The sequence below is a fragment of the Natator depressus genome, chromosome 8, assembly GCF_965152275.1.
Source record: "Natator depressus isolate rNatDep1 chromosome 8, rNatDep2.hap1, whole genome shotgun sequence".
Taxonomy (NCBI): Eukaryota; Metazoa; Chordata; order Testudines; family Cheloniidae; genus Natator; species Natator depressus.
In genome coordinates, this window is record NC_134241.1 from 28865670 (window position 1) to 28885607 (window position 19938).

General features: G+C 40.6%; 1 protein-coding gene across 3 annotated transcripts in view; it reads left to right on the forward strand.

Annotated features, from left to right (window-relative positions):
* The window catches only part of WWC1 (WW and C2 domain containing 1), a 136031-nt gene that overhangs the window by 65311 nt on the left and 50782 nt on the right, over positions 1 to 19938 (forward strand). For all 3 annotated transcript variants that reach the window (XM_074960667.1, XM_074960668.1, XM_074960669.1), the window contains 6 exons: positions 6682 to 6885; positions 10845 to 10921; positions 11890 to 11969; positions 15085 to 15214; positions 15697 to 15825; positions 18253 to 18326. In XM_074960667.1, coding sequence (XP_074816768.1) covers positions 6682 to 6885; positions 10845 to 10921; positions 11890 to 11969; positions 15085 to 15214; positions 15697 to 15825; positions 18253 to 18326 — 694 coding nt within the window. The remainder of the gene's footprint in view (positions 1 to 6681; positions 6886 to 10844; positions 10922 to 11889; positions 11970 to 15084; positions 15215 to 15696; positions 15826 to 18252; positions 18327 to 19938) is intronic.

Consider the following 19938-nt stretch of genomic DNA (forward strand, 5'->3'; position numbering starts at 1 on the left):
GATTTAATACAAACAAAAGGAAGTACCTTTCACACAACAGACAACTAACCTGTGGAACTTATTGCCATGGGATGTTGTGATGTCCAAACATATAACGTGGTGTGACAGGGTCGGGCCAGATGGCTACAGGAGAGTAATAGAAGGCAGATATATTAGCCCCAGGCTAAGTAGGTCCCTTTTCCCTGGGTAAGGTAACAGGGAATGTTCCAGAAAAATCAGGAACCTTCTGGAGATAAATAAGACAGGCTGATTGGAACACCTGCAGCCAATCAAGAAGCTGCTAGAATCAACTAAGGAAGGCTAATCAGGGCACCTGGGTTTTAAAAAGGAGCTCACTTCAGTTTGTGGTGTGTGTGTGAGGAGCTGGGAGCAAGAGGCACTAGGAGCTGAGAGTGAGAATGCGGACTTTGGAGGACTGAGGTGTACAATCATTATCAGACACCAGGAGGAAGGTCCTATGGTGAGGATAAAGAAGGTGTTGGGAGGAGGCCATGGGGAAGTAGCCCAGGGAGTTGTAGCTGTCGCACAGCTGTTCCAGGAGGCACTCTAGACAGCTGCATTCCACAGGGCCCTGGGCTGGAACCCGGAGTAGAGGGCAAGCCCAGGTTCCTCCCAACTCCTGGTCAGACACAGGAGGAGTCGACCTGGACTGTAAATTCAGAAAAACGGCCAAGCTGAGGGCTGCCGTGAAGCTCCAAGGCGAGCAAATCCGCCAATAAGCGCAAGACCCACCAAGGTAGAGCAGGAACTTTGTCACACTGGATACATATTACAAAGGCTGCTGATATGAAATGTCATTGTAAGTGTGTTTTTGAGTTGTATTAGAATCAGCCCCCTGAAAGGCACAGCTCTTGCAAAGAAATAAGAATAATTAGATTTCGTCCCCCCAAAATGAAATCACTTTACTCTAGCATATATAGAGAAAAGTAGGCCTTGCTTTGTGGAATAGACTAACTTGCTTTGACTCATTCAGATTGTCACAGCTAACAGATGCTCAGAGAAATACTTTGGACAGGGATATTAGAGGCAGAGGTATTGAAGGCAATTCTGTCATTAAACTGCAAGAAGAGTTGCTCTGTTAATCTTCCCAGCAGGATTCTAGAAGGAATACAAATCAGCTTTGTCTAGCTATTTCTTACCACTGACTCTTAAGAGAAGAACTCATCAGAGAAACTCTTCAGACAGGGAAAACTCCAAAAAATGTTCCCACTGACCATCCAATCTTGCTAATTAGCATGGTCTTTAAGACACTATAAAGAAATGTATATAGTGTCTTAGTATGGTGGCCATTTTTATTCAGTGCAGAGAAGGCATTCAGTGAAGTTGGTTGGAAATACTTGTTCTGCTTGCTCCATAAACCTGAAGTAGACAATACTTTTCTGTAGCTGCGTTGGGCTCCTGATACTTCAGTCTGATTCACATTGGCATATCCTCATTGAACTCAGTGCAGCTCTGCTCATGCAAATCTAATTGAAGGATTGAGGCCTGAATGACCACTATGTTACTCTTAAAAGCTTTGGTTTCTCATGGATGGCACACCCCACAGATACTTGGCACCAGACAGTTTAAAGAATATTGCAGGTATATTGGTGGCATCTTCTTACTCAGAACTAGAACTGGCTTGAAACTTTATCGACAAATTTTGATTGGGAGGAGGGGAGAAAAATCACTACTCCCATTTTCCAAACCAGCTCTATTCATAACCATAATAGATCAAACCATATTCAGCTTTCTGTGGCTGATTAACAGACTCATCTTGTGTTGGTTGCTTACAGAATCATTTGGAGAAGAGACCAGAGTGATACCCGCTCCCCAGGGACTATTTCATTTTGTCCTGTAGGGGAAGGAATTTTCAGTGTGGTAGCAGGTTTAAAAATTTCAGTCTAATTATAAGCAGTACACCCAAGGACAGAGCTAAATTAAATCTAATGCCAGCAACCAGTCAGATGAAATGAGCTGAGAACACTTCTAACCTACTATCTGAGATAAAGTAAACGTAGTTCAATTGAATTGCATACCCAGAATATTATATATCTATCGTATATTATTAATGAACTTCCCAACTTCGTACTTCTCAGACTGCAGTACAACTTTTTTTCAGAGCTTCATTTGAGATAAGCCAAAATTCTCTTGCCAAACAGTGATGCTAACAAAGTGAGCCTTTATTCTTCAAACACAAAACCATTACAACAAGCTCTGAACTGAGTGATAGACACAAGCAAAAAAACAACAAATTACAGAATAATTTGTGCTTGTATAATCTCTTCATCTGACAGTCTCAAGGCACCTTCTCACATCAACTGGGATGAATCGAGCCCTGTGCCTGAATTTTATTGATCATGATTGCATATTTTGTAATTGGCGCTCAATTAGTGCCGCAACTGGGGGAATGTAGCTTGATGCTTTGATTACTAGTTGTGATGAATTAAATGCTCTGATGCAAGAGAGAACAGATTGTGGTCTCCCTATACAAGTGCATAGTTGATCTTCTGTATTAGTCTCCTGCCAAGTATCACTTACCTGAATGAGTCACATTTGCCCTTACTGTGTGTCTTATGTCAGCTGAAGTGTTCTCCTTTCAGCCCATCCTCCAATGACCAGATGCTGTCAGGGCTTCCTCCCTTTTCCCTTTTGCAGGTTCCCTCACCCCTGCCAGGCTTCTTAGTGCAGCACATTGATGCAGGAAGTGGGGAAGAATAGATGGCCAGCATAGCTGCTGTTTGGTCCTGAGCATTCACAGGTCCCAGCATGGGCAGAGACAAGAGGGTTTAAAAAAATGCAGGGACAGAAGACTGAGAAGTAGTGGAGTTTCACACTCCCTACAGCAATAACGGGGAGGACAAGGTAGTGGACTAGAGACCATGGTGAGGGGAAAGGTGAGTATATGTGAGCAGAAAACTAGGGGGCAAGGTGGTTTTGTGGCCAATGCACAGGATTGCACATCAGAACGCCTGGGTTTTCAGTCTCCAGCTTTTCCTTGGTCACACAGCAAGTTAATAGCAAAGTCACATTGCCCGTGCCTCAGTTTACTAATCTGCAAAAAGGGGATAAGAACACTGATCTACTTCTTGGGTAGGTGAAATCACCTTGCAATCCTTGGCAGTATTAACACTACTCATGAGAAAGCAAACTTTTTAGTTCAGCTTCAGTTCACATGCTCACATCTGCAAAGGTCACTTGAACTAAGAACTGCATTGAAAAATGCGATATAGATATGCTAAAGAGGGCTGGGGAAGAACCCAAACTGTTTTTTAAACAGCACCAAGGCAATACCTGTCAGCTGTCACATTTTAAAAAGATTTTTGCCAATTTTTTAGAAGTTCATAATGTGTTTCATGAAACTTTGAACAAACATAATTTTGGTGTTTGAAAAATCAGCTGCTTTCTCTCAAATTCACACTTCTGAATTGTGGTGGTGTCTCAGTTCCCCAAGTGCCAAATGGGGGTATTCTGTTTAGTACAGGTAGTCTCTGAAAATATACAGTGAGAGGTTGTAGCTATGGGTAGGTAAATTATCCCCGACTTACGGACTTGGAGTCCAAGATTCTAAGGTTAAATAGTATTCCTCAGAGGTATTCTGATTTAATGTATTAAGCATGCAATTACGAATCAGGAGTCTGTGGTTTCTAATTCTGGTTCCAGTGCTGACCTACTACATGATCTTGGGCAAGTCACATGCATGGGAAGTTTCATGCAGCTTCCGTGGGGTGTTCTGCTGAAGATTTGGCCCTTCTGGCTTTGGACACAAAGCAAAGTGAATTTTCCAAATAGGAAGAGCTGAGTGATTCACTGAGAATCAGAGTGGTTTTGGATTGCTAAAATTTAGCTGGGAGCACTGCCACTGGGATTTTCAAATTCTTGTTGCTTGTCTGATGCTGTGCATTCCAGACACTGCTCCTCTCTCTGTCCCTACTCTAAGGTTACCCAGAACACTTCAGCAGCTTTCATGTCCTGCTGGAACAGCGTATGGCCTCACCCACACCTTGAGAGGATGACAGACCTCAGATAGCGGAAACTAGCCACCGGTTTTAGAAGTGATTTTAAAACAGCTTTTCAGACCCACAGCAGCTCACATCTTGCCTACACTAATGGTAGCAATATTAAACTTTTGTGGGAAAAGGCTGTGTCTAAACTAGACTGCTGCGTCTCTTGGGATTTTGGTTTGTATTGTTTTTGTAACCTGTATGTTCAGGCTGTGCCAGTTATTGCATTACTTTCACTTCTTTAAAGTACCATGTGTGTGCTGCATGTCTCTAGCTACACATGCACAGCAAGCACTTATTTAAAAACACATTACTGGAGGGATATTCTGTGTTAGGAGGCTTTCCCCCAGCATAATTGTGTCCCCCTTGTAGAGTAATGCCAACAGTTTTGAGGCCTTGGTTAAACTGCTGTAAGTATATCTAGGGTTTTCATCAAAATGGGTGTGCTTCTCTTGATCCTGTATCTTCCAACTATGAAGATAATATTCTGGCTGACTTTAGACCTCTTCTGAGCTTCAGCTCTGGCAGTTTCTTCTAAATATTTAAAGAAACTCTTAAAATATGCAGATTAGTGTCCCACAGATGGTTTCAACCAGGCCCTTTTTATTAATTATTCAATACATAGTAACTAGACATCCTCATTCAAGCATTGTCAGTTCAGGCATCCTAGAGCATTTAAAGTTAGCTGAATAATGGCAACTCCTGTTTTTGCCTGAAATTTGCATTTCAAATTTCAAATACAGTAGAGCTGAGAGAAAAATGAGAAATTTTGAAACACTCGCTCACACCACGAAAATGAAATAATTGAATTAAAATATAAGTCGTATTAAGAGTGGCAACTTAAGTGACCCTTATGTGACTTTTCTTCATAGAAGGCTGTGAATTCATTGTATCGGAATAATGGAGCCCACAGAGTCCATTAAACTGTCCAGGACAGCGACAGTTCCATTATGTAAAAATTATTTTCCTTCTAACAGGTCTCCCCCTTGCTCCTTTGTCTTAAAATGAGTAGAATGATACTGCTGTACATCCTTTAAATGGGGAAAATAGAAGTTTAGTCCTGTCTCAAGGCACTAATGACACAACGTAATTGGGCCATGTCTATAGTATAGGCGCGACTGCTACAATGCCATGGTATAGATGTAGACTACAGATATGGAAGGTTTTTTCCCATTGTTGTAGAAACTACACTTCCTTGAACAGTGGTAGCTAGGTTCCATTGACCTAGCTGCCTCTACATCAGTGGTTCCCAAACTTTAACAACCTGTGAACGCCTTTCACTAAAATGTCAAGTCTTGTGAACCCCCTCCTAAAAATGAATATTTCCAGGGATTTTCTCCTTTACCGGAGTATAAATTATAAAAGCACTGATCTTGGAAATATAAAATTTGTTTTTATGACATGCTTATTACACACTATTTATTATTAATTATTAATCATTATAGTATTTTATTACATTATGAAAATGGCAACACTCTTCCAAGATCTCACTTTCGTAGATCTCACTTGTATCACTTTGAATTAGCCTGTTAGAGGACAAGGCTCCTATGTTTCATCAAGGAGTATCAGACATGAAACAGCATGAAGGTATTTAAGAAACCAACTCAAAGAGTTCCTCCCACACAAGCATTCAGGTCTTGAACAGTCCGGGCAAACAACGCATGTTACAATAAAGCTTAAACTTGTTCTTCATAATAATTTTTAAAACAACACTAGCTTCCTATTTAATTTTAAAAACAGCAAAAAATATGCACCTCCCTTTCCATTTCTTACAAGGAGTCTTGAAGTTTATCACACTGAGGAGATTTAGATATGCTTGGTTTGATCTGCTTAGCTCTTGGAAGTCCTGGGGCTCCAGGCTGCTGGCCCCATGCTATCCCTAGGGACAGCTCTGTCCGCCATTAGGGAATTTTTTCCTGAGAATCCCCTGTAACATTTTGCAAACCCCAGTTTGGGAGCCACCGCTCTACATTGAAGACTAAGTTGGCATAGCTACAGTGCTCAGGGTGTGGATTTTTCACACCCCTGAAAGTTTGTAGCGAAGTTGAACTGGGTTTGAAGTGTGGACCAGGCTTTAAAGGGATGCACTTGGCTACATTAAATGACTTAATTATCCTGTATTTGTAATATTATTTTAGAATCTGATTAAAATATTGATTTCTTCCCTGCTGCCCCCCTACAGACTTAGTCCTTCTTCACTGCCAAACATTTTATTTTGCAGTCTTTGTTGCTGTGACTATAGGGAAGTCACATGGATAGTGTTGTATCTGTAACAATGTTTTCCTTGGTTTGTGAAGTGGCATATATAAATTACATATTTAGAACAGATCATGGCCCCCAGTAGAGCACATCCCAGTCTCAAGTCTCAAGCCCTTAATATTTTATCTAAAAAAAAATATATTAATAAGAATAGAAATTGTTCCACAACAACTTTTTGCATAAATAGAATCTGTTGCTGAAACTAGCACTTATTATTTTACCATTTACCATTTTTATACAGTAATTCAACCAATTTCATTTTAGATCTGCAGATTGCTAGACACTTAGCAGACAAAAAAGATTTGGAAGTTTCATTCTAAATACTGACGTAAGTGAGGGGAGGTGATGCTAGGCACACTTTTTCTCTTGGTGTCTTTGTTTTCTCTTGAGTGATATTATCCTGTCCATCTTTTGAGTAAGGACTTTTATCTCTGCTAAGAATCCACACAGATAGAGGACCCTCGTGTGCAATGGCGGCGGGAGCAGGAACTTATGCTGAAGGACTATCTGATACTGGCCCAAGAGGCAATCGCTGCTCAGAAAGAGATCTACCAGGTGAAACAGCAGAGACTTGAATTGGCCCAGCAGGAATACAGGCAGCTACATGACGTTTGGGAACACAAACTGGGCTCTCAGATCAGCTGTAAGTATTAAACTGTCTAGCAAGTGGGAAACAGCATCATGATACAACCAGGAAAACAATTTGTAACTTGTTTTTGTAACTGGTTTTGGAGTAAAGTTAACTCTTTGCAGCTGGCTCCTGATAGGACAGACCTTTAACATCAAGGGCAGTGTCTTACCTATTCTCTCTGGCTTATCTGTCTTCAAACTAAATCAGGCTGAAGAGGAGAGACACCAGTATCTCAGGTGGGCAAATGGTCAGTATGGGGATTAGCAAACTGTAAGGTAATTAAATGTAATTAATGCTAGATCCCCAGCTGTGCCAGACAGTGTGTGGTGGGAGGGTAAAGGGACATGGTCAGATGTGCCTATCTGCCACCTGTGTGCTCCTCTGAAACCTGGGGCTGTCAAGGAATGGTTTGGTGCTCACATTCATAGCAATTCCCTGAATGCTGTGTAATTATACTTGTCAAGCAAATCCATCCACATGCACTCCTTACAATGGGGCTGGATGAGCAGTAGTATAGAGCTAGCTGTTTCTCTTCCACACCACCCAAAGATTCTCCATGTGATGTTTCAAGTTAGGCAAAATCAAGGACTGCTTCTGAAACTCTGGCCTTGGAACAATTGTCAATAGCTAGTAATGATTCAAATGTTCTTCTTATTTCACAGATATGTCAACTGTATGATGACTGGAGTGTTATCTCCTGCTTTGTAGCTGAGCAGTCAATTTTATGAAGATTCCCTGTCCTCATTTTCTATATAAGTGGTCTTCCAGCCACCTCTTCCTGTCCACTCACACTGCCTATTTTCTCTTTTCCTTTCATCCCACTTCCTACTGTTCTCTGGGTCTGTCTGTGTGAGTGCTGGGCCTGACTGCATCTCTTCCTCTGCTGGATGCTGACTTAGATTAACCTCAGCAAATTGCCACACTATATTTATTTTCTGAAATAACATGTATGGATGGCAAAATAATTTGAGTATATTATGTAAGTTTTCATGTAAAATGACAGGTTTCAGAGTAACAGCCGTGTTAGTCTGTATTCGCAAAAAGAAAAGGAGTACTTGTGGCACCTTAGAGACTAACCAATTTATTTGAGCATGAGCTTTCGTGAGCTACAGCTCACTTCAGCATCCGATGAAGTGAGCTGTAGCTCACGAAAGCTCATGCTCAAATAAATTGGTTAGTCTCTAAGGTGCCACAAGTACTCCTTTTCTCTTTTCTTGTAAAATGTTATACATTAGCACAGTGTTGGAAATATTCAGGTAGCACACACCTACTTCTCTGGGCTTTGACATTCCAAACCACTCATGTTTGTGTCATCAGAACACACTGATTTCCCTTTCTATCCAGATATGTCTGTAGTACCGTCTATGCATTTAAGAATATAATTGCTATACCAGATCAGACTGGTGGCCACTTAATTCACTATTCTGTCTGAAAGGGGTCTGTACCAGCTGCTTCAGAAGAATATACATTGAACCCCCCCCAAAAGGCAAAGTTTCTTCCTAACCCAATCAGTTAGAGGCTGGCTAATGCCCTGAAAAAGAGATTGGGTTTTTTTAATCCTTATTACTGTAAACTTTAGATCAGTGGTGGGCAACCTGTGGCCCACGGGATGCATGTGGCCTGTCAGGGTAATCCACTGGCAGGCCGCCAGACAGTTTGTTTACATTTGCATGGTTGCCCACAGCTCCCATGTCCCTGCAGCCCGCGCCACTTCCCGCAGCTCCCATTGGCCGGGAACGGTGAACCACGGCCACTGGGAGCTGCGAGCGGCCATGCAAATGTAAACAAACTGTCTGGCAACCCACCAGAGGATTACCCTAACATAGCTGCATGCTCTAGATGTTCTCATTATCCACATAAATGACCAAACCTTTTAAAATCCTGCTGAGAAATTTTCCTCAATTATATCTTGTGTCAATGAGTTCTACAGGCTAATTCTGGATTACATTAAAAGTTGTTTAAGCAATTTTAATTTTGCTGCCTTTCAGTTTCATTGAAATGTTCATCTCTACTAGGAGGATTGTCAAGGTTCCTTCCCCACTCTGAACTCTAGGGTACGGATGTGGGGACCTGCATGAAAGACCCCCTAAGCTTATTCTTACCAGCTTAGGTTAAAAACTTTCCCAAGGTACAAACTTTGCCTTGTCCTTGAACAGTATGCTGCCACCACCAAGTGTTTTAAACAAAGAACAGGGAAAGAGACCACTTGGAGATGTCTTTCCCCCAAAATATCCCCCCAAGCCCTACACTCTCTTTCCTGGGGAAGGCTTGATAATAATCCTCACCAATTGGTAGAGGTGAACATAGACCCAAACCCTTGGATCTTAAGAACAATGAAAAATCAATCAGGTTCTTAAAAGAAGAATTTTAATTAAAGAAAAGGTAAAAGAATCACCTCTGTAAAATCAGGATGGTAAATACCTTACAAGGTAATCAGATTCAAAACATAGAGAATCCTTCTAGGCAAAACCTTAAGTTACAAAAAGACACAAAAACAGGAATATACATTCCATCCAGCACAGCTAATTTTATCATCCATTAAACAAAAGAAAATCTAATGCATTTTCTAGCTAGATTACTTACTAACTTAACAGGAGTTGTAAGGCTGAATTCTTGATCTGTTCCCGGCAAAAGCATCACACAGACAGACAGAACCCTTTGTTCCCCACCCCCAGATTTGAAAGTATCTTGTCCCCTCATTGGTCATTTTGGGTCAGGTGCCAGCGTGGTTGTCTTAGCTTCTTAACCCTTTACAGGTGAAAGGGTTTTGCCTCTGGCCAGGAGGGATTTTATAGCACTGTATACAGAAAGGTGGTTACCCTTCCCTTTATATTTATGATGATAAATAGAAGTGCTCAATCTAACTTTGCTATGCCACTATTCCAGCTTGTATGCCATTATGTCCCCTGTCTCATCTCTAAAGTAAACAGCCCCAGACATTTTGGTCTCTTCCTGAAGCTTTTCTCTTTCTCTGAATCCCATTCACTTCTGTTGTATATTACTCAGGACTCTGTGAACTATAAACTGTATGCTCATGCTGGAGGATTCTGATAGCATCCTGCTAATGTTTCTGAAAAGAAAACTACAGTTTCGTACTACAGGGCATAAATGGATCATTGCAGAGATCAAAAAACAATTTCCTTGTCGCTAGCCACCCCTTAAAATAGCTCCCAGTTGTGCAGTGCTGTGCCTTCTGAAAGCAGTTGTGCAGTGCTTTGCCTTCAGTGCCCACTGATGAAGACAGGATGCTGCACTTTATGGAACATTGGTCTAATCCCCAGCGGCACATCCTATGGTCTGCCACGTCCTCAGGCCCTTCAGAAGGCTGTATTGCATTCTTCAGTTTTCTTGTTATGTTGTGTATTTGATGGATTAGTTTACAAGAAAACACTACTTTAAAATTGAAATCCTATGTACAATCTCCCCCCGCCGCCTCCGGGGTGTGGTGTGGGTATTTTGTTTTTGTTAATGGATTTGATATTGCAGGAGACCAAGCAACTGGGCATGGACCTAGTGTTCGGGTACTGGGCCAAGTAGAAGGGAAGGATTTTGATTGCTGGGAACTGGTCCCAGATCAGGACTTACAGATGGAGCATGTTCTGCATCTCCAACTTTCTTTGGCATGCATTCCCAGTGTGATTATTGGACCATGCTGCTGGGTGCTGTCACACTGGAAGAAAAGATGCAGAACTAGCACAGGGAGGAGAAGAGGATCTTGAGGTGGGGGAGAACTGCGGGAGGTCTTGTTTTGCTCAGAGTATGGGGAGAGAGTTGGAGCATGAAGTGAAGCAGAGAAGATGAAAATAAATTGGTCTCCTCAGGAAAGAGCATTAGGACTCAGAGAATAAATATTGACTCTTCAGGTTGTGTGTACAGTATTGGAGTCGTCCTTTCAGATTTGTGTGATGTGTTGTAAAGCTCACGCTACCATAAAATAGAATTCTTAATTCAACATATTCTCTTCATTCCAGTGCACTCTGGCTCATCGTCTAGTTCTAAATATGACCCGGAGATTCTTAAAGCTGAAATTGCTACTACAAAATCCAGGGTAAGAAGTACAGATGGACCTTTGCTTTCCACTAATGATCTTAAGAAGCTTCAAAACCTCATGATAAATATTAAAGGAGATGCCAAGGCAGCTGAGTGAGCTAATGTTGCTGCCTTTAATCTAGAATATAAGTTATCAGAAATTCTCTGAAGTCAGTGTCCCAAAGTTAAACTATAACACATTTTTCTTGAAGGCTTTGAGCTTGCCTGAAAGCTGATAGAGGATATTTTGCTATAGATATTATGAGGTATTTAACTAGGTGGTGACTTTGTACTGCAATTTCAAATACCTAGGAATGGTCTCCAGACACAGGTAGCTATTTTGTGTTCAGTTCAGTGCAGATTTTTAGAGTGCTGTCCCTTCTCATGGAGGCTTTACTTCTGGTCATTTTTGTTCCCAATCTAAAGTAGGTGAGTCAGGCTTCTATGGAGGAGCATAATAGAGAAAACTACAGGGTCCATGTGTTTACAATTTGCATTATCTTCCCACTGTGTTAATTGTACAATGAAATCTCTTAATTGGGACAGCCCAGTAGGTGGCTTATATTATTGCAATTAAGCAGCTGTCTTATTATTTAACCATGTTTAAAAAGTCTGTAAAGACATTAAACATTATTGAATAAAAATGACATTCATTGCATTCCATATTTGTTTCCTTTTAATCTTTATATGTCAACTTGTGTATTTAATAGTTAAGAATTTCACATCTCTTGCTCCTAACTTGATGCTACGTAACTTCTAGGAACGGGATGAATATATCTCCACTAAAGGGTGATTTTATAATACTGTCCAGATGAAGTAGTAGTTATGGCTATTCACTGTTGTTGTGCTAAATTGATATTCTGGGAGATTCAGCCTGAAATGCCCATCCTGATTAAGCGTGTTCTGATTGTGTGGATAATACCATGCCTTTAATCTTAATGGATGTATCAGTCTGAAAATGTAACACTGCTCTTCCAATTACTACAGGTTAATAAATTGAAGAGAGAGGTAGCTCATATGAGGCAGGAACTGCAGTACAAAGAGCATGGCTTCCAGACACTAAAGAAGTAAGTTTTAATGCACAATCTTATTTTCTGGTGAAAAGTTCTTTCCCTCCTCTCTTCTCCTCTCTCCCTACTACCGCACCCCCACCCCCACCCCCAGTTTCTTTAGCTGCTTGAATAATTCAAGCCTTTTCTGTGCCTGTGTGTGCTCCTAGGATGTGAACATCTGGGCACACAACTGACAGACTCGAAAAGCAGCACACATAGCACATAGTAGAATCTGCCACTTGCACACGTAAGTGCTAGTGTAGCAAATGTGAGCAAGTACAAACTGACTTAACTCCAAAAAGCACTTCCAACAATGTCATGAGGCCATATTATGTCATCATTTAAATTACAGTACTGCCCACTGCATCTAGTACTGCTTAACACTGATGTCATGGTAGGGCTCAGGGTCTTGATTCAAGGGTCATTGTTTTTAGGGGCATTGAGGAAAAGCTGTACAAAGACAAGGACCCTGATGCTTACCAGTGTAGCATTTCTTAAGTAATGAGGCATATAGTGTAGGTGGTTAATTTTTACCACTTACAAATTCATGGATGTGCCAGCTCCTCTCAGTAGAATTCCCTTGGGAGAAGGGAAAGACCAGCTGTCAAGTTGTTCAGCCTACTTCTGTTGAAGAGAATACACCACTTCACCATGACGTCTGTGCTCTGTTTAATATGCAGAACATGTCGAAACTGGTTTCCCTACACATTTTTAGGAAGTCTTTCCTCTGTAATTTACAAACCAGTTGCTTAGCAGCTACTAGATTTGGTTTCAGATATATGTCACGTCTCTGAGGAGTATTTATTTATATTATCAGGCATCCTAGAACCCCTACGGATGGGCTGGGACCCTGATGTGCTAGGTGCTGCACAAACATAGAACAAAAATGACTTTTTCACAGCTTCTGTCAGTTGCTCCTTAAATCTAAGCCCTCCAAGCTTTCTCCTGCTGTGATGAATTGAAGGAGAAAATAAAATTATCCTGTTTACAGAAGGAAGATTTCCAATGTGGAAGCAGGGAAAATGTGCAGTGATTCACTTTGCCTGTCATTAACCAAGAGGATTTGTTTAATGACACTTTGAAGGAAGGAATATATTAACTTCATGGAGTTTGATTTCTATTTTCTGGTAGTGAATAGAAAGACTCCTAGGTTTGTCACACTCCATGGTTTTCAAGGGAAGGCAGTATCAAGATAAAAATCTGTGCTAGGGCACCACTATGAAGGAAGAAGAAAAGGAATTCCTGTTGCATGGATTTGTCTGCCTTTTGCAGATGTCAAAGACCTCTGGGGATAACTCTCAGATCTCAGTCCTTGCTTATACTTGCATATACCTTGTTGCACTAGCATCTACTAGTATAAGTGGTATATTCTAACAATGTGTTTGGATGATGAAATTTGTGTAGGCAAATCCCATTTTCCATGCTTGCACCCGCATGCTAGTATGCCAAAAGTGCCAGGACTAGCAGAAACCATGCTGAAGCCCTACTGAAATTCAGGCCCTGTATCATCAGGAAACCTAAAATGGATGATTAGCTTTCGATGGGTTGTGGAATCTGTAATTGTCACTTTAGGCAGAGTGGTGGAGTGTGTACTAGTTGTGTCTTGAAGATCTCTGTGTACAATATTTGTGTCTATTAATGCCTAAGTGGTAGTTACATCTTAACCTGTTTTAAAATGTTGGAGTACATCAATCAATCCTGTACAAATATATTAAGCATAACTCACTGTATGGTAGTTCTGTGCAGATGCCCCCACAACCTCCCTGCAGGCTGCAGATCTCTGCCTGTTGCTGTTTGAAGCAGTAACAACAGCCATACCTCTAGGCAAATACTTCCTCTTACTCTCCCCCTCTCTGTGGTGGTCCTGCTTAGTCCTTGGAAGTACAAAGCTCTTATACTAGAATCGAGAAGAGAGTACTGTGAGGGGGGGTTCGTATGATTTAATTTTGTACTCACCCTGAGGTGACACTAGCCTCACTTTGCTGCTAAAATGTGTCCGATACGCTAATTTTGGAGCACTGAGCTGACACTTTAGATTGCAATTTTCAGATTTATTGGCATTTTTCAGGAATACCATAGTCCTTGGGTTATACAAGTTTACTTACATGTTTTTGTCATGTACATTGTAAAATCCACTGTTTCATATTCTACTAACATAAGTGATATAGAAAATAACAGGAGCTCCTTCATCCTGAAGATATCAAAGTGGCAACATGCCCAGTACCTGGAGACTAATTAAGGGCATATTCTATAAGACTCATGCCAAAAGTGTCTCCCTTGTACCATTCTCAATACACATTTAGACTGATCCTGCTGTTGTCCATGTGGAGAAATCCTTGTAATGTTCTACAGTTTTGAGGGGATCTTGCCAAGACATCTGAAAATACCAGACCTGAATATTCATCTTAACTTTTCAGCTGGGCCAGGTGCTTTCTGGAACATGACTTTTGGGCCCTCTAATTCTGAAAATGCTTATTACATTGTGAATGAGACAACTGAGTATGGTGAGCATTGCAAACAGTGTTTGCAGTGTCAAGCTGTAAGTTATCACAGAGACATGAGAGACATGTTCAATAAGTTTGTTCTGTTGACATTTACAAACACATGAAGGAAGACAAGTAAAAGCGTCTATGGTCCAAATTCTGCTCTTGTTAGATGGGCATCAGTTTGGAGTAATTCCACCGGAATTTGACTCCCAACATATGATGTTGGCAATAGTAGGAATTTTATTTCACTGCACTTGTTTCTCATTGCGGGCATGTCAAAAACCAAAGGGATGGCATTAAAGTAGCCCCTCTTAGTTAGCTTCAGAATAGTGGAATTCTCAAGGTTAATGTAACTGCATATCATGAGGTTAATGTAACTGCATATATTCAAAAGGGAAAAAGAACCATGATCATGCACTAACTATGTTGTATCCTTCTTATGGGTGAGGACAGCCCATGATTAAGAGTGTTTACATGCTAGGAAGCGGACACAGAAAGTTGCATGTGTTTTAGCATTTGAAATGCATTCATGTAAAATTTCTTTAATAAACTTGAACTACAGCGTCACGTGCCTAAATTATTTTGGGCATATCTTGAGTGTTTTAAGTCTCTTTCCTCTTTTTATTTTGTAACTTTTCATGCAGAATTGATATGAAAATGTCTGATACTCAAGGTGGATACAAACTTGATGAAGCACAAGCCATATTAAGTGAAATGAAAGCTATCAAGAAAGCAATCACTTCAGGAGAGAAGGAAAAACAAGATCTCATTCAGGTACTGAAATAATTTTCAATAATGAGCCATTGATGGAAAGGACAAGGCATGGCCTTGAAACACTCTTGCAAAGTTGATATGATGTAACTGGAAATGTTCACAATATCTAGGGCAGACTAAATCTTTTATTTCAAAGAATATAATTATTAGTTCAGGAGTTAATATAAAATAACCCAACGTCACATTTGGAGTGGAGCTGTCATCCTTTTGGTTTTATTTACTGATCACAAACTCAAAGATGGTATGATGTGACATTGGCTTCAATTAAAGCACTTTATCATCCCCAGATCTCTAAAATGAGAGCAAGAACATCAAAGAAAAGCTTGCTGTGAGACGCATGTTCCTAGTAAGGAACTATTTATCAAAGAAGGGTCACTGTGATTTTTACTCAAGCTTAAATATCTCATTTAATGTAATGGTGTTGTGCAGCTGGTGATATTTTTTCTGGCAAGAAAATAGATGACTTTGAATTCTTGTTTTAGAGCTTAGCCAGGTTAAAGGATGGCTTCATGGCTGACAGAGGATCACAGTCAGACCTGTGGGACAGCAATGTATCCTTATTACCTCCACAGTATCTGGATGTTAGCTCCCAAACAGATGTTTCAGGAAATGTGAGTAACACGTGACACAAACACATGCAAAAATTATTTCTCTGCACTGGATCAATGTTGTCATATTGCAAGTCTTCAGGGTAGAGCAATTAACTATTAATTGATGGGCCTTCAGAGTTTCAACATCAGTGTGGTTTTCACTGAAGTTTCATTTGACCTGTTATCATAAGTCTAACGGCAATTCCATTCAAAATGGAGGAGGTGGTGGTGGTACCTGCCCATTTTATAACTTTTAGCCTAGTGGTTAGAGCACTTGCCTGGGAAGTGGGAGACCCAGGTTCAATTCCCCCCTATCTGCCAGCAGGTGAAAGATGATTTGAGCAGGGGTCTCCCACTTCCCAGGTGGGGGCCCTAACCACGGGACTACAGAGATTTCTCTCTCTCTCTCTTCCCTCCCTCCCCCTCCTCACCTAATAGTCATTGGGTCTGAGTGTGGGAGAGTGACTGCTATAATTCAGTGATTAGTGCACCCACCTAGCAGGTGGGAGACCCTGGGTCTGGTCCCCCTGCTCCAAACACTCTTTCATTATTCTGCCACAGTGGAACAGCTTCAGTAGGAGAGGCTGATGGATCCCCCCCAAATCAAAATATCACAGAGCTCAGGAGTTAGAGTATCCTCCTGAGAGGATTTGAGCTGGGCTTTCCCACCTTCCTCCCCTGCTGTACCTGGGTCTTCCATGTCCCACAGGAGTGCTTTAACCACTGGGCTAAAAGTTATAAGGTGGGTGGCAGCAGAAGCTCCTCCTTCTCTGGTCAGTTCATATGCAGCAAGAAGCAGCTGAAGTGTTTAAACCCTGTGACTCAAGGAGGTGGGTTCCAATTTGTGGATCTCAAGCAGAGATAAGCACCTCCCTACAGCCTAGACTTAGGCGCCTATATCTGTGAGCAGGGCAGGACTTAACATATACCCTTCTGGTTGGCATCTCCCATTGACTAGCTTTGGGGGGCTCCCTGCCTGGCATGCTGGCGTTTGTGGATCACATTCTAAGGCCTCTATCTCTCCCCATGCATTGTATAGGCACCTAACTCGGCTTTGGGGATTCCAGCGTTATTCCTGTGATTTTTTTTTTTCTAGGCACCTAAAAGTTAGACACTATGATGCTCAGTGTTGCAAAGCCTAAGTCTTTTTGTGGATCCCACCCTTTGCCCCCCCCCCAAATATTTCTTCCTTGAGGCATGGAATATTCTGTTAACCCTTCAGTTATAAGACAAGTATTATGACATAGGGAATGTTTTGAGGCTACCTATGGACTTAGCTTTGAGGAAGATTACAAACTTGCAGGGCTAGGTCATTCATGAAGTTAGTTTCTACTAGCTGGGGATTTGAATTGTAAATGTTACCAATTTTTTAAATTTTCAACTCTTTGTTACAATTTGTTACAATGCAACCCTGTGTAGAGGACAATCGCAGGCTTATGCACCCCTTAAAAACATAAATGGCGCTTAAGTGGTGCATAACCCTTGTGCTGGCCCTCTCCACAAGAGTGTACTTTACCCTTGGATCCTATTATTGTAAATGGGAATTATGGAATAGGTGCAAATCCTTAGGGCTTTAAAATTAATGATTCCTTGGAGTGAATTCTTCCAATGTCTGTTGATTAACATCCTTAACTTTCAAAGATATATAGAAGCCCTCTAATGCACACATCTTGACTTTTGCACATAAAAAAGGTGGCTTCTTGCCACTTCTTAATAAGATTTAATAGCAGGTTGCTGAGTATGGTCTTGTATTAAAATTATAAAATGTGTGGTGTCTTATAGCGCCATAAACTTTCATGGTGCTTTACAAACATTGGGCTCTGATCTGGCAATCGGATCAGCGTAGGCAAACTGGTGTCACCTTTGACTGAGGCTCTGCACAGGTGCAGTGGGGACAACCCATGTGGATCAGATGGCAGGTTTGGTATCATTGTGACCAATCCTGCAAATCGTCACTTGAGTGAATCGTCCTTACTACTGTAGTTCTATTTTTGTAAGGCATCTATCAGCCCAGTCCTAATAGCCATTATGTTCCTTGCCCTAAAGATTTTTCAATCAAAATAAGACAGACCAACACAATGCATATTGTAACATTTCAGAAGAGGGAGATAATAAAAATTACCTTGCAAAAAGTCCTCCGCTGTAGTTTTAAATGCAAAGGGGGGAAATCTGGGCCCCAATTGTAGATGTGAATTAGTCAGATTCTGCTGTACTCTATAACTGGAGAGCAAGATAACTCTTGCATCTTATATCCATTTTTAAACACCTGAAGCACATAATCATAAAAAATCAATCAAAAGAAACAATTTTCAGTCTGATCACCTCTTGAATCTATGAATTTAATTCAATTGACAAGTTAGCAGCATTCCAATTTCAATATACAATATAGAATGTCTCAAGGCACAATAGCTGTTTATTAATTCACTGGTATTATACTTTATTTCCTAGTTTATCACAAGCACTAATAATCAGTTGGCTGAGAAGGTCAGATTACGCCTCCGGTATGAAGAAGCAAAGAGAAGGTAGTTGGTGTTGTGTCTGTTGTTGCTTACCACCGGGACTGTACAGTTCAAAATGTAAACAGATATCTGTGACTGAGGGGAAAACCCATTAAGAGCACAATTAGAACGTCAGTGGGGATGGTGGGGCATTCACTGAAACTCTGAAAGATCTTTTGTGCTCAGGGGCCAGCATGCAGCAACTGTTTCTTTGAAAGACTCCAGCTTTTAATGACAATAAAGACTGTATGGAATTGCAAATGCAAATCATATGTTAGGATAGCATCTTAATAATTAATCAGAACGCTCAACAGAGTAAATACAAACTTTTAAATAATCACAGTACAGAAGATAAACACAGATTCTACCCTTCTCCATACTTAACTTATAAAATAGCTGTATCAAAAAAATGAAATTTAAAATATTAAGAATAAATTGGTTCACTTAGGCTATAAAGAAGATTAATTTCACATAAGTCTTTTCTTGACCAGGTAAATAAAGCAATTGTCTGTATAACTGAAACATCATTGCTACATCACCAATATTCAAATTGTTGAGCTCGTGAGGCAAAAGGCTTCTGCATCAAAGCTGGGGAAAGTCATTGTAGTTCTCAGAGGACAAAAGTAACAAAATAGTAAGTAATGTAGCAAGTCTTCAACTTTGGGTGGACCTGGATGGCATAAACTGTTGTGCCTCTGAATGCCTCTAGGCCTCCCCTCCTAATGAGCCAACTGTGTTTGAAAACAGAGCTATGAAGTCCCCTTTTTAGCTTAGTTTTCAAAACTTCCAAATATTTCTCAGATCTATGGATGACTTTTAAATCAGAGCTTGGGAGACACGTGGGTTGCATTAACACCTGATTATTTACAAACATCTTCTGTTCTAAGCTTAATGAAAATTCTTAAAGTCCTGACCAAACCTAGTTTCTGAAACCCCCAAGAATGCAGACATTGGACTTGCAAAAGTCTTGAAAATTTTGAAGTTTTAGACTTAAGCTGTTCCTCCGGACATGACCTTGGAAGCCAATGTAAATTCAAATTCTGAAATTGCAACTAATAATTAACATAGAGGCATTGTGCTTTTGTAGATATAGAGCATTCACCTACCTCTGCCCTACATAAAGCAGCTGGGACATAGCTGAGGAGATGACGTATTTGCCTCAAAAATGTATTTGGCATTTCTCTAATGATCTTTCCATCCCCAAATTTCCACTATAGAAATTTAATGAGATAATATAATTCAATAATATAATTTCTGAGCACAAACGTTAGCTGTGAACAGTCTGAGAGATTGTGCAATTAAATAATCCCCATGCACACTAGAAAAACAAAGAATTGTTTGCATGGACCATAAGGCTCTCCCCGTAGTTTCCTGTATACATTTATCCCATTCACACCTGAATGTAAAGCATATAAACAGATAAGAAAAGCACTTACCCTGTTTGATATAGTGGTCATCAATTATCCATTTATGGAACTTTGGTTTATATCCAAAAGTCAATACTTTAGTTTTCAGCTAATCTATAGTTGTGTATTCCTGCTGACACAAAATGCTAAAATCCCATAATGGACATTTCAGACTCAAAGGCATTTGGGACAACAAAACCATACCTGCCTATAGCAGGACACTGGTCAAT